Below are 14,957 nucleotides of genomic sequence, written 5' to 3'. Positions count from 1 at the left end.
CATGCCTTCTGCAAGTAGTGTTTTACCTCAGTGTTTTCTTTTTTAAAATTTTAAAAAAATGTTTATTTACTTAAAAATATTTTTTTTTAATGTTTATTTATTTTTGAGAGAGACAGAGACAGAATGTGAGTGGGTTAGGGGCAGAGAGAGAGGGAGGCATAGAAGCAGAGGCAGGCTCCAGGCTCCGAGCTGTCAGCACAGAGCCTGACACGGGGCTCGAACTCACGAGCTGTGAGATCATGACCTGAGCCGAAGTCGGATGCTCAACCGACTGAGCCACCCAGGTGCTCCTTTAGTGTTTCTTATTAAGATGACGGCTTGAGGATTCAGGTCTAGATATACCTTCCATATACATATGAAAGGTATAAATATGCATATTTAAGGAAGTATTCCTATTTCTCAAGATATTCCTATTTCAAGATATTCCTATTTCTCAAGATATATACTTATCTATCCATTCGTTATCTATCATCAATCATCTGTCCAGCTGTCTTCTATCTATCTATGTATCTATCTATCATCTATCATCTATCTATCATCTATCTTTTATCTCATTTAATGTTGTTTGCCCCAGGGGCGCCTGGGCGGCGCAGTCGGTTAAGCGTCCGACTTCAGCCAGGTCACGATCTCGTGGTCCGTGAGTTCGAGCCCCGCGTCAGGCTCTGGGCTGATGGCTCAGAGCCTGGAGCCTGTTTCCGATTCTGTGTCTCCCTCTCTCTCTGCCCCTCCCCCGTTCATGCTCTGTCTCTCTCTGTCCCAAAAATAAATAAAAACGTTGAAAAAAAAAATTTAATGTTGTTTGCCCAAACCAGGAGGGTAAACCTCTTCCTCTGGCAACGTTTCTCTAGCGCCCTCTACTGACAAAGCTTAATATCCTGTCCAGATCCATTTTTGCAGAGCCGCGATAAAGCGAGCATTTGGAGTTTGCAGCATTAAATTGGTAACTATTTTTGCTTTTGACAGTTAATTATATTTTAAAGATGTTTAAACGATATTTTATACATGTTTGCATATTTACCCTTTTGTATGGGTCCAAATTTCCATTTAGAATCTTGTTTCAGCCTAAAGAACTGGTTAAAATTTTTCTTAGCGAAGGTGGCAAACTTTCTCAGCTTTTGTTTCTCTAAACAGTAAAAAAAAAAATCTTGATTTTTGACTTCGTTTTTGAAAGATTGTTTTGGTTGTTTTGCTTTGCTTCTTTTTTAAAGTTTATTTATTTATTTTGAGAGAGGACGAGAGATCGTGAGCCGGGGAGCGGCAGAGAGAGAGGGAGAGGGAGAGAGAGAATCCCAAGCAGGGCATTCAGGGCTTCATCCCACGACCGTGAGATCATGACCTGAGCTGCTATCGAGAGTCGGACCTTTAACTGATTGAACCACCCAGGCACCCCTCTTTTTCTTTTTTAAAGGTGTTATGATATGTGTGTGTGTGTGTGTGTGTGTGTGTGTGTGTGTGTGTGTGTGTGTGTATATATATATATATATATATACAGCGTGTCTGTGGGGTCCCTGATGCGCAGAGTCAGCCGGTGCTGGGACTCCCCGGGGGACGCCCCGTTAGGTCGGATTCATAACCCTGCCCAGGAAAAGGCTGCTCCACGTGAAGTGGTCGAAGATCATGACAATGAAGGGCCGGTTGATGTGGACGGCAAGGGGCTTGGACGCCGCGTTCGGCATGAGCCCGGAGGGGGCAGCCGCCTCCAGGCCGCTCTCACTCAGCTGCAGCATAGCCTTGTGGACCACCTGTCGGGGAGGGGGGGCGGAAGTGGGGGTTGAGCACCTGCTGTGTGTTGGGGGCTTTCCATACCTCGCTTTGAGCCCTCCCACCCTCGGTTTGTGGTGGCAAAGCTGAGGCTCAGAGAGGGTCGCTTGCTGGCTCCCTAAGTGGTGGCCCCAGGATTAGGGCCAACGTCTGTCCACCTCCGGAACCCAGGTGGCACCTAGACTTCTTTCCTAGAGAGTGGGCAGGTGGAGCCGGCCGCGGGGAGTTCAGGGGGCTCATGGTACTGACTGGACTTCGGTGTCCACATCAGGCACTCCTTCCGGGGTCCTGGGCGAAGGGGGACCTCCCTCCTCCACCCCGCTAGTCACATACTAGGGTCCAATTTATGCAAAGTGCTTGGGCCTGCCCAGGGTGGAAAAGGGACCGTTGAACGGTCTCTCGTTGTGATCAAAATTAGGGAGAATTTCTGAAATCAGCAAAATGCCGGAGTGGCTCGCGTCAGGAGCCTTGGGTGGGTCAGAACTAATAAACAACATCCGAGGGGACGGTGCCTCTCAGCGGCTGGACAGCGAGGAACCGGAGGCTCTGAGAAGCTCCGTAAATAGGCGCACGTAGCTAGGAGGAAGCCGAGCGGGGCCAGGGAAGCCCTGGGGTTTGTCCTGGGAAATGAGGTTTCGAGTGGAAGAGACCCTGGGCCAAATGTCACGCCGTTATCCACGAGCTCTGTGGCCGTGGGGGGGTGGGCGGGGGTCATCTCCCTTTCTCAAGACGGAGAGGCTCTTCCCCCGAGAGATTGGCTCAGGTCAGGGCTGGCTGACTCAATCCTTCACGGTATGCGTTTTATCCAGCACATACTGCGTGCTGGAGGGAGGGGCTGCTGCCTCCGGAGCTCTGTCCTGTCCCCTGTCTGGTTTTGTCACCCACAGGACTGTGAGGTCCCGTGGGGGAAGGGCCCCATCAGAATAGCACAGGCATACCCAGTGTCTAGAAGTTTGGGGCACAGAGTGGGTGTTCAATACTTATGTTCTGGAGTGACCAGCAGAACACAGAGCTGACGGATGAAGGGTCATGAGTGTAACGGGTAGACGGGCCGATGTGATTTCACTCAGACGTTTCCCATTTCCCTGGTCCCTTCTTGGTACCGGCCGCCCCCAGTCCTGCCATGATGGCTTGGTTTCCCACCCTGTCCCCCTCTGTGTGGCCCGGCGGAAGGGGCACGCGCCTGGGCTGCGACCCTCCCTTGTCACTAGCTTCTGTGTAACCTTAGAGACATCGCATTTCCCTGCGGAGCCTCCGTTTGCCCTGTTGTAAATAAAAGTAGGGGCGTGGACAAGACCCGGGGCTCTCAACCTGGGGCTCAGAGACCCGTTCGTGAATGGGCTCCGTGTTGCTTATTATTATTTGTACTGTAAATTTGGGAGGCTCTAGGGAGACCGGCTCTAGGGACATTTACCTTCGACGCCTTCAGCTGGGCCTCTCGGGTGATGCCGGAGAAATCCACCCCGTTGTTGACCCAGTCTGCAATGCCCATGTCCCTCAGGATGGCCCTGAGGTCGTAGTCTCCAGAGATGGACACCTTTGGGACGTGTAGGTCCACCTGGCTGCTCGGGGGGCAGGGGGTAAGCAGATGGGGTTAGACTTCCCCTCCCAGGCGACTTCCGTTTCCTCTGTGACCCCTCCGGACCCTGCCTCCCAGCCGGACACACTTTTGGGGAAAAAGAGAAGGGACAGAACAAGAGGCAGGCTTTGTCTCTTTCGCCATCACATGCATGAGCTTCCTCTCTGGGCCTCTGAATTGCTCGATCTTTTCTTCTCGGCTCTTTCTCTGAGTGGATTCCACCTGTGGTACAGCTGGACATTGAAGAAGAGGGTCCCTGAAGGAGTCCTTGTGGTCCCCCAGGCACCCCCTGCAGAAAGGGAGGGGTGGGGGGAGCACCCTGGGAGCACGGTCCTGGCCCCAGCATTGCCACTAATGCTGTGCAGCTTTAGCCAAGTCCTTGCTTGTCCTCATTTAAAGAGCGAGACAGCGCAGGGGCAGGGCCGTGAGGGCACTTCTCTCCTAGGGGGGAATCAACCTGGTGGATGTCTCCTAGCTTCTGTATTCGCATCCGATGCCTGTGTGTGTGTGTGTGTGTGTGTGTGTGTGTGTACACACACTCACTCATGCAACCTCAAGGAGTTGGAGCCAACATCTTCAGTTTCCAGATGGAGAGAACTGAACTCAAGAGAAGCTGAAGAATTTCCCCAAAGTCACACCACTGGGAAGCAGCAGAATTGTGAAGAGGTCAGGACTAGTTGCCTCAAAGCCCCATTGCCTCATGGGAAGAGAGAGAGGGAAGGAGGGGGGGAGAGAGAGAGAGAGAGAGAGAGAGAGGAGGAGGGCAGAGGAAGGGGGAAAGGGGGGAGGGAGGAAGGAGGGGCAGGGAGGGAGGGAGAGAAAGAGACAGGGAGGGAGGAGGGCAGAGGAAGAAGGGGGAGGGAGGAGGGGGAGGGAGGGAGAGAAAGAGACAGGGAGGGAGGAGGGCAGAGGAAGAGGGGGGAGGGAGGAGGGGGAGGGAGGGAGGGAGAGAAAGAGACAGGGAGGGAGGAGGGCAGAGGAAGAGAGGGGAGGGAGGAGGGGGAGGGAGGGAGGGAGAGAGAGACAGAGAGGGAGGAGGGCAGAGGAAGAAGGGGGAGGGAGGAGGGGGAGGGAGGAGGGAGAGGGAAGGAGGGACAAGGAAGAGAGATGGAGAGAGGGCTCTCACGAGCTGTGTGTGGGGGCAATGAGCCTTCCCTAGGAGGTAGGAGACAGCTGGACCCTGAGGGGTGCTGCTCCAGGGAGGGGGGAGGTGATCATTGGAGGGGTGAGGTGGGAGAGTGGGTGACACAAGCCTGGAGGTGAGGACCCCTAGGGTCTGACTTCTAGGACTAGCAGAGTGTCATGTGGATGGAGTAGAGAATTCCTGCCCGATCAAAATTCTGCCTTGGATGTTTGTTTAAAAAAAAAAATCTAGAAGAAAATAGTATGTATTTTTGATTAATGTTTTTTAAGCTGAAGTGTTTTAGTGAAGAGCTTATTTTTGGTGTAAAGAGAAACATTATCCTTCTCATTTTCAACAGAAAAGGAGCCAGAATTTGCTTGATCCACGGTGCACAACCACCCCCTGGGGCCGCCGTTCCTGAATTCCGGGCTCCCTTGGAAGGGTGGGGGTGGGGCAAGTGAAAGGGCCAGGAGGCAGCGAGGGATCCCTCACGTTGCCCAAGCACAGGCTCACGGTCGCACATACCCACCCCACTCCCCCCCCGTGGCCATGCGAAAGGTCAGGTGCGAGGGGTCCGGGACTAAGGACGCCTCTGGGGCCCCGCGTAGCGCTAGGGCATCTCCGGGAACCCCGGAGCTGACCACACGGCTCTTCCCGGCTGGAGTGAGGTCAGACCCCAGGCGTCCACGTCCACTCGCAGAATAGGACTAAACTCTCCAGAAGCCCCGGCCCTGAGCAGCTCTCTGAGGCTACGACTCGAAATAAAAATAACTTGAAACCATAAAACCCAAACCCCGCGCATGTATGAACGTAGCAGAACTTCTTTCTGGATTTTCTGCCGGCGAAGCTCTTGGATTGCAAATTTCATTCAACTAGAATTTGTCTCGGTTTTTGCTGCTGTTGCGGCCTGGCCCTGTGGGTGCCCCGGGACACAGCCTCCTGGCGGGGGTTTGTGCCATTTCCTGTCCCACGCACGCTCTGGGTGGCCCTTCCGCTGGCTGAACTTGCCCTCGGGCTTAACACACAGTTCAAGTGGAAAGCAATTCCCTCCGCAGCCCTTTCTGTGGTCCCCTGGGGCAGCCAAGCAATCCTCCCTTCCCTCAGCATCGAACATTTACTTAGCTCCTTTCTGGTCCCGCGAGGACAGAACTGACGTCATTGTACAGTATTAATTCCAGCAGAATCTGTGTTTCTGCTCTCGAATGCATGTCCTTGAAGTCCATCTTTTGTCCTATCCACCTTCTATCCTTTCTGCTTAGCCTAGTACATGGTCTAAGCTGCTGCTACCATTTGTGTGTATTGATAGAGGGGCGCCTGGGTGGCTCAGTTGGTTAAGCGAGTGACTTCGGCTCAGGTCATGATCCCACGGTTCAGTTCGTGAGTTCGAGCCCTGCATCGGGCTCTGTGCTGACAGCTCAGAGCCTGGAGCCTGCTTCAAATTCTGTCTTCCGCTCTCTGCCCCTCCCCTGCTCACATTCTGTCTGTCTGTCTCTCTCAAAAAAATAAACATTAAAAAAAAATTTTTAAAAGTTATGTGTATTGAAAGAGAGAAAGAAAAGAAAGAAAGGAAGGAAGGAGAAGGGAAGGAAGAAAAGAAAGAAATGGCAAGAAGGAAGAAAGAGAAAGAAAGAATGGAAAGAAAGAAAGGAGAAAGAAAGGAGGAAGGAAGGAAGGAAGAAAGAGAAAGAAAGAAGAAAGAAAGGAGAAAGGAAGGAAGAAAGAGAAAGAAAGGAGAAAGAAAGAAAGGAGAAAGGAAGGAAGAAAAAGAAAGAAAGAAAGAAAGAAAGGAAAAAGGAAGGAAGAAAGAAAGAAAGAAAGGAGAAAGAAAGGAGAAAGGAAGGAAGAAAGAGAAAGAAAGAAGGAAAGAAAGAAATAAAGGAAGAAAGAAAGGAGAAAGGAAGGAAGAAAGAGAAAGAAAGGAGAAAGGAAGGAAGGAAGAAAGAGAAAGAAAGAAAGAAAAAAAAAAGGAAAGAACAGGAAAGGAAAGAAATGACATCTGTTCTGGAAGCCTTCCTGACTACTCCAGACCCCAGTGTCCCCTTCCTCCCCTGCGTCCCTTTTGCCCTCACGGTCTGCACCGCCCCACGCACCGCCAGGGCCCACGCTGATGGTGCTGCTCGGATTGCTTACACACAGACACAACTGAAATCTCACGAGAGTGAGGATCACGTTCAAGAACATCTATCCCCTCCTCCAAGGTGACCATAATTTTGATTGCCGTCTGACTCAGAGGTGCCTGGGGGGGGGGGGGGGAAATGTGTTCATTCGTCCATTCGTTCATTCATTCATTCATCATGCATCATTCATTCCCAGCTCCCATGCTCAGTCAACCCTCCTTGAGTGTGCACCCCTTGCGTGGGCCTCAGGTTGGGCACGCGTTGGCTGGTTGTCCCCCCCCCCCCACTGGCCCGTGGGCATATACACCCCTCACCCCTTTTCCCTTACTCCTTTATTACCTATCTAGGTCCTTACTTTTTAAAAAATTTTTTAAATATTTATTGATTTTTGAGAGAGATTGAGAGAGAGAGAGAGAGAGAGCCAGAGAGCTGGGGAGGGGCAGAGAGAGAGAGGGAGACACAGAATCCGAAGCAGGTTCCAGGCCCCAAGCTGTCAGCACAGAGCCCGATGTGGGGCTCGAACTCACGAACTGAGATCATGACCTGAGCTGAAGTCGGACACTTCACCGACTGAGCCATGTGTTGGCTCCGGGATGAAGGAAACGGTCATTTTGGTGTATTTTTTATGGGGTCTCTCAGGAGTGGTAACCGTGCTTGATTTCAGGGAAGCAAGATAATAACAACGGGTAAGCGAGGGGCCGGGGGCAGTTGGTGAACACAGTTTAAGCCAACGATGGATGCAAAAACGTGATCACGCGGAAGGTAGCTGTTAGCCTCCCAGGGACGGGGCACCTCGCTCTGTGGACCGCCCCAGCGTATCTCAGTGTCAACCGACAGGTGGATGAACAGGTGTGACCTCTCGGTCAGAGAACCTCAGGCCGTTGGGGACCCAGCGGACCGGAAAGCGATGAGCCCCGGGGGGCGGGTCCAGGGGGAGGGCAAGGGCTTACCTGATGGTCAGCGACTCAGACCACCTCTGAATGGTGTCCCTGCTCAGCGCGGCGATGACTGTGTCCATCTTCCCCTCGTCTGGGAGGATGAAGAAGACGGTCTCGTTGCCCGTGTAGTCCAGCTGTACCAGCTGACAGGGGAGCACCCGGTCTTTCAGGTACTTGATGGGGCTCGACTGGAACATCGTGGGCACGGTCACCACGGTGCTCTCGTTCACATAGAAGTTCTCCTCCCTGGTGCTTTCCGGGTCGAAGGGCTGTGCCCACGTGCCTGGGAGAGGAGGGAGGGGGAGGGCAGGAGTCAGGCCCGTGAGAGTGGGTGGCAGGAGAGCTCTAGGCCGGGTCGCGGCCCCCACCAGGGAGGCGGGAGGTTCGCGGTAAGGTACGAAATCCCCGGCACTTTTGAGCCCGTTGTATTCTCCACCTCTTGGCACGGACTGAGGGTTCACTCTGTTCCCGAGCTGCTAAAAACAGGAGGAGGGAGACAGAGGAGAATGCTGGCCCTTGGATTTGGGGGTCGGATTCAGGAAACCAGATTTTGCCTCCCACCCGAGCCCGGAGTGGATCCCGGATTGGAGGGCTCCGAAATCGTGTCGAAGGGAACTCGGGCTGCGAAGTCGAGGTCAGGAGTGGGGGAGGTTTGGAGCAACGGACCGCCCGTCCCGTCCCCGCGCCTTGACGTCAGCCACAGAAGCCCAGCAGGCACCCTGGCCCCCCGTGGACCGTGCCCACCCCCCGGGGGCCACACCCCATTTCCTGCGGGCAAAGTCAGGATAAGATGCCCTTGAGGTCACAGGCTCACACCAGCGGCTGGACTCGAAGCCCTCCGCCGTGTTCCGCGATGGCATCCCGTAGCCTCTCTGCCTGCCTCGTGATGGGGAGCTCACTACCTTCACGGACCAGACTCTCCACCACTGGTCAGCTCTTCACGGGAAGAAAATTGCTCCGAGAGCCAAAGCCCGCCTGATCGTGAGGCCTGTCTGCTGAGCCCCTTCGACCCTTCTGGGCTCATTCCAGGCAACCGTGAGTCCTCTCACAGGTGACAGAACTCTGGGTATTTAAAGACGTGGGCAGATCTCGCCAGGGCCTCCGGTGCCTTAGGTTAAGACTCTCCAGGCCTGGAGATGACTGGGGACCCTGCATCCTGGGGGTCCCCGGTGTCTTGGATGCCTTCGGCCTGAAAGCCCCGGCGCCCTTGTGAGGTCTCTGTGTCCCAACTGAGGCTGCCTGGAGGTGGCGGCCAGAGCAGAGGTCCAGGCAGGCCGCTCTCCATCCCGCCGCCTGCAGGATCTGCGGACCACGAGGCCAGAAGTCTCGTTCTGTGCAGCCTCAATCTCCGTGAAGGGCTCCTACGGGAGGCAGTAGGGAGAGGTGGGCGGAGGCGGGGAAAGGGCCGGGTGGATGCGGGGCCTGGAGCCTATGCCCCGCCCCCTCCCTGGTGCCTGAGTGTGACGTCACAGCCTGGCTGTCTCACCGCAAGCGGGATCATTTGAGGGCTTTCAAACCATCCTCCAGAAGAGGCCTGGGACCCCCTGGACTGAAGGCAGTGGTTCACTTACTAAGTGGTGGTTTACCTGTCCGACTTCCAGCAAAAAAAAAAAAAAAAAAAAAAAAAAATGAATTTTTTCAGGGTTAGGTTTTTCCTTGGGCACAAAACAAAATACAGAATGGGGCCCGACCTCTATTTTAGGGGATTTTTTTTTTCCTTGAAAGTTCTCGGGCCATGAGAACTCGGGGTCGGGAAACTTAAGAATTTATGGGGGCAAACTGGGGAGAGCAAGGATGATTCCTGCGGAAAACCTTCTAACGATATTTTTAGTGTTCTCAAAAAAAAGAAAAAAAGCTGTCGAGAGAGTCCACTAAGTAAGGAACATGCCAGGGACACTTTGCCTGCCCTGAGTTTAGTGACGATAGCTGTGCCACTGCTCATTGCTACTTATTATGCTGGCCTTCTGGAAACATTAGGGTAGCCCCAGCTTAAACAGGGGCTTGCCACTTAGTTTGGCTGTGTTCCGGAAAATCTGTGTACAACAAAGCAGCACACGCCCCTGTCGGCTCTCGCATTCAGATTTCTATTTCCAAAGCCGTTCGGATTTTATCACCAGGAACTACTCTTTTCCATCAGCTCAGTCCCACTGTGGTCGTGAGAACATTGAGAAACTGCCAGATGACGTCACCAAATGACGTCACCAAACGACGGCTGTCCCACAAGCCCCCTCGCGGGCCCCGGAGCACCCCTTCCCCCGTACCTGGGTTTACTACACTCTGCTTCCAAGGAAGTGCTGCCAGAATCTCTATGCAACCACTGTTGAGCTCCTGCCATGTGCCAAGCACTGTGCAAAGGCACTGGGGCCTCCAAAGAGACAAGGATACCAGGCAGGAGCACACAGTCTGTGGGAGAGATGGCCTGTGGAGTTTGGGGGAGCACTCGGAAACCTTTCTGGGCAAACATTCCCAGAGTCCTTGACCCTCCCGCGATTGAGTGCAAAGAACACGAATGGAAACACCAAAGATCCTGAAGGGCCAACTAATATTTGACAAGGGAGCCAAGATAACTCAATGGAAAAAGATAGTCTCTTCAATACCTGGTGCTAGGAAAACTGGGTATTCATGCAAAAGAATGAAGCTGGACCCACATCCTACACCACATGCAAAAGTTAACTCAAAGTGAATTAAAGATCGGAAACCATAGGGCGCCTGGGTGGCTCAGTCAGTTAAGCATCCGACTCTTGACTTCGGCTCAGGTTACGATCGCGCAGTTTGTGAGTTTGAGCCCCGCATCAGGCTCCGTGCTGACGGTGCAGAGCCTGCTTGGGATTCTCTCTCTCTCCTCTCTCTGCCCCCTCCGTCTCAAAATACATAAATAAACGTAAGAAAAATCTGAAACCATAAGGCTAGAAAACATAGGGAAAAAGAAGCTCCCTGAAATTGATTTTGGTGCTGACTTTTTGGATATGACTCCAGAATCGCAAACAACAAAAGGAGAAATAAACAAGCAGGACAAACTAAAAAGCTTCTGCACAGCCAAAGATACAATCAACACAACGAGAGGCGGCCTACAGAATGGAAGAAAACATTTGCAGACTGCATATTGGATAAGGGGCTACTATCCCCAATATATAAGGAGCTCATATACTTTGATAGCAGAAAGCAAGTAATTCAACTAAAAAATGAGCGGAGGCCTTGAATAGGTATTTTCCCACAGAAGACGTACGAATGGCCAACAGGTACATGGAAAGGGGCCCAACATCCCTCATCGCCAGGGAAATCCAATCAAAGCCACATGAGCTATCACCTCCCACCTGTGCGTGTGGCCAGTGGCAAAAAGACGAGAGAGAACAAGGGTTGGTGAGGATGTGGAGAAGAAGGAGCCCTCGTGCCCTGCGGGCGGGAACGCAGCTCGGTGCAGCTGATTTTACGTGGAGAACGGTAGGGAGGTTCCTCAAAAAGTTAAAAACGGAAATTCCGTATGATCCAACAATCCCACTCCTGGGAATACATCAGAAGGAAATTCACTCACCATCTCAAAGAGATAAAGACATTATCTGTACTCCTATGTCCGTCACAGCGTTATTGACAATAACCAAGATGAGGAAGCAACTTAGGTGTCCACTGATGGATGGATGGATGGGTAAAGAAAACGCGTGCACACACACACACACACACAGATATTATTCAGCTACAGAAAAAAGAAGGAAAACCTGCCATTTGTGATCATATGGATGAATCTCGAAGGCATTATCCTAAGTGAAATGAGTCGGACACAGGAAGACAAATACTGTATGATCTCACATGTATGTAGAATCTAAAAACCTAGAACTCCTACCACGTGAGGGGATGTGGGTGTCAGCTCGCCTTATCTTGGGGGTCATTTTGCAGTTTGCGCGTATATCAAGTCATCACGCTGTAGGTCTTGAACACAGGCAGTTATAAACTAATTATGTCTCAGTAAAAGTGGAGGGAAAAAATTGCTGCCTTGGCCGGGTCAGCCTCACACCCTCCCGGGAGGGACACCGCTGCCAGGTGGGCCTCCAGGCTGGTGCAGAGGACGGAAGACAGAAGGAGGGGGGCTTGACATGACGGTAAGTCTGTCCAGGTAGCATAGAGCTGGGGGGGGTGCGGTTGGCTAACGGGGGGCACTGAGTAGGAGTTGGAGAGAAGAGAAAAGGGCAAGTGAGGATTCTTTCTGGAGACTATGATCTGGATGAGCTTTGAGGTTGTTGAGAGATACATATTAAATGTGGTTATTACCTTTTCCCCCCCGTTTCACTTGCATTTCTTCAAATATGACTGGTTAACTGAGACCGAACCACCTGAGCGCAGGCTTATAAGGTCTAACAAGATGTTTGTTAAAAATGAGGTGTGGGAAGACTGTAGGGGGTGCTCACGAGAAGCAAGGGTTTGCCTGAGGGAATCAGGGGAGGCTTCATGGAGGAGGTAACTTTTGAGCCAAGATTTGATGAGTGGGAAGAAGTTTTTGGCGCAGGCAGGTTGGGGGGCGGCTCAGGGGACAGAAAGAGTATGGGTTTTGCGGCAGGCAGAATGGCCGCCCAAATATGCCCACATCCTAATTCATGGAACCCGTGAATCTGTTATGTTACATGGCAAGAGGACATTAAGGTTGCCAATCGGCGATGTAGAGAGGAGGAGATCATTCTGGATTATCTAGGTGGGCCCAGTATCGTCACAAGGGTTTGCTTAAGAGTGGAAGAGGATGGTGGGAGGGGCAGGGGCAGAGGAGAGGTCATGGTCATGTGCTAACGGGCTTTAAGAGCAAACGAAGGGCCCAGCAGCCAAGGAACGCAGGTGGCTTCTAGAAGCTGGGAAGGGCAAGGAACCGATTCTTCCTTGGAGCCTCCGGAAGGAACGTAGCCTTGCCAACACTTTTACTTTAACCGCCGCGTGACCCATTTTGGACTTCTGACCTCCAGCATTGTTAAGATAATAAATCCACGTTGTTTTACGCCACCGTGTTTGTGGTGGTTTGTTAGAGCAGCCATAGGGAACTAATTCAGGCTTCCATGAGGACAGGCGTGCTCCCGGACCGGAAGGAACTCGGTGTGGTTGGACACTGTGCACGTGTGCATGTGGGCGTGGGCGTGCTGTGTGCTGTGTGTGTTAAGGTGTGCCTGCACGTGTAATTGCTCTGTGTGCATACGTGTGTGCGTACAGGTGTGTGCACGTGTGCTCACGTGCACGCTGTGTGTGTGTGTGTGTGTGTGTGTGTGTGTGTGAGCGTGCTGTGTGTTGGGAAGTTGGAAGAGGGAAAACGTTGAGATGTGAGGCTGGAGAGGACAGAGAAGCAGATGTCTCTAGGCCAGGGTCCTCAGCCTTGGGATGATAGCCACTCTGGGGCAGATATCATTGTGGGGGCTGTCCTGTGCATTGTAGGAGGCTTAGGGGCCTCTCTGGCCTCTACTTACTAGATGCCAGGAGCACACTCCACTGTACCCGCAGGTGTGACAACCCAAAATGTCTCCAGACACTGCCAAGCGTCCCTGAGGGTGGAAGGAGGAGGTGGAGATCACCCTGGGTTAAGAACCACTGCCGTAGACTAAGGATTGTAGATTTTATTCTCAAGGATAAGGTATCCCTTGGGGCGCCTGGGCGGCTCAGTCGGTTAAGGGTCCGACTTCGGTTCAGGTCATGATCTCGCAGTTCACAAGTTCGAGCCCCGCGTCAGGCTCTGTGCTGACGGCTCAGAGCCTGGAGCCTGCTTCAGGTTCTGTGTCTCCCTCTCTCTCTGCCCTTCCCCCACTCACACACACACTCTCTCTTTCTCTCTCCCTCTCTCTCTCTCTCTCTCTCTCTCAAAAATAAATAAACATTAAAAAATTAAAAAAAAGAATAACGTATCCCCAAATTATCTGATCATAAATACGATTGGGGGAGGGGGCCTTGTTAAAAATGCAAACTTCTGGGACTTTCTCCCAGTAGTTTCGCTTCAGTACGTCTAGCATGGGCTCTGCAATCTATAATTTTAACAAGTCCCCATGGTGACTTCTATGAACAAGAACTTTGGAACACCCTGCTCCAAACTGGGGAGGAAGGGCTGGAGTTTGGTGGAGATGGCACTTGGTCAGAGCTGGCTGTGAATTCTGGGGGTGTGTGTAGCCTGGGGGCCATGTGGGGGGAGTTTCTGGGGGGCAAGGGCTGTGTCTGGCTGGGCTTCCAGCCCCTGGCCCAGTGCCCGACTCCCGGCCAGCACTCAGACAACATACGTAGACCACGGGGTGGTCGGACTGTTCACCATTACATGTTTGGGCCTTGAATGAACCTACCAGAGCTTGGGTGAGTGGCTCAATTCTTCTAGGTGTCATTTTGAACATTTGTAAGATGGTATCATTCTACTTTCCTAAGAGGACTGTGGTGACGACAGAGATTCACAGGTGAAAATGTGCTTTGTAAAATCCAAGATGTTGCCCGAGAATGCACCCTGGGTTTTGATGGCTCCTACTGTTCTTGGCAATGGGATGGGTGGGGCCGGGGGGGGGTACCTTTGAAGAAGATGTAGTTGACCAGGATGAGCGTGGCTGAACTGTCCAGCTTCGAGAACAAGTTCACAATTTTCCCATGGGTCTTATTTTCGATGTACTCATTGATTTGTCTGCTGGCTCCAGCCCAGTCCTCGAAATCCGTAGCCAAGACCTCCAACCCATAGTAGTGCTTGCTGTCTGCCGAGAACGACCCCAGCAGCTCCAGGCTGCGGTCAAGGAACAAGGCGCTACCCATAGCCATCTCCAGTGTGGCGTCTGACTCCTTGTGGATGTGGTGCAGGTGCTGAAAACCCTGGTGGATCTCAGCTTCGGATGTCTTGGTGAGGTTGAAGCCCAGGCCCTGGAGAAGCTGGGCCCGCGTGTAGCCACGGGCGCCCAGGGACAACATAGCTAAGGCCATGGAGATGCTCAAGGGAGAGATGAAGACATTCTCGCCAGGAGCTGAAGCCACTAGATGCCTATAGAGGGTAAAGGCAAAGTCAACATTGTTCGGAGCCAAGTCCCGGTGAGGGCTCCTTGTGCTCACATCGGTGTCGGGGTCCTGAGCCTGGACGGTCCAGAGGTCACGGGTGGATAGCCAGAGGAAACAGGTGCACAGGGAAAGCAGCATCGTCCAGGATGGTCCGGCCCTGCCAAATCAGGAATGCTCATTAGACAATGTGGGGCCTCCAAGGCAGCGGGGCATGGCGAAAAGGTGGGCAGAAGACCCCATGGAAGGCCCCATTCAAGCCTCAGTTCCTTCCTCCCCATTGGCTGTGTGACCTGGGGCAAGTCAGGACTCTGGGCCTCAACTTCCTCATCTGGAAGTATGATCATACCTGCTATGATTTATCAAGTTCCTACCAGGCGCCCAACACTGACCTATGTGTTTTGCCTATATTTCTCATTTTATCCTCACTGACAAACAAATCAAGTAGGTATTATTATTAT

The 14,957-nt window shown here is 52.5% G+C and overlaps 1 protein-coding gene across 1 annotated transcript; it reads right to left on the bottom strand.

Moving 5' to 3' along the window:
• Positions 1 to 1,556: 1,556 nt before the first annotated feature.
• Positions 1,557 to 14,637, bottom strand: LOC124512231 (corticosteroid-binding globulin-like). Its single transcript, XM_047079728.1, has 4 exons — positions 14,028 to 14,637; positions 7,531 to 7,801; positions 3,176 to 3,323; positions 1,557 to 1,742 (listed from the first exon to the last, which is right to left on the bottom strand). The coding sequence occupies exons 1-4, from the start codon at positions 14,635 to 14,637 to the stop codon at positions 1,557 to 1,559; spliced, it is 1,215 nt and encodes a 404-aa protein (XP_046935684.1).
• Positions 14,638 to 14,957: the final 320 nt, after the last annotated feature.

Source organism: Lynx rufus, unplaced genomic scaffold (assembly GCF_022079265.1).
Source record: "Lynx rufus isolate CCGP_SWC_20201006 ecotype Redwood Valley unplaced genomic scaffold, mLynRuf1.p SCAF_17, whole genome shotgun sequence".
Classification (NCBI taxonomy): Eukaryota; Metazoa; Chordata; class Mammalia; order Carnivora; family Felidae; genus Lynx; species Lynx rufus.
Note: the sequence above shows the minus strand (reverse complement) of the source record. Positions and strands in the feature narration are given on the sequence as shown.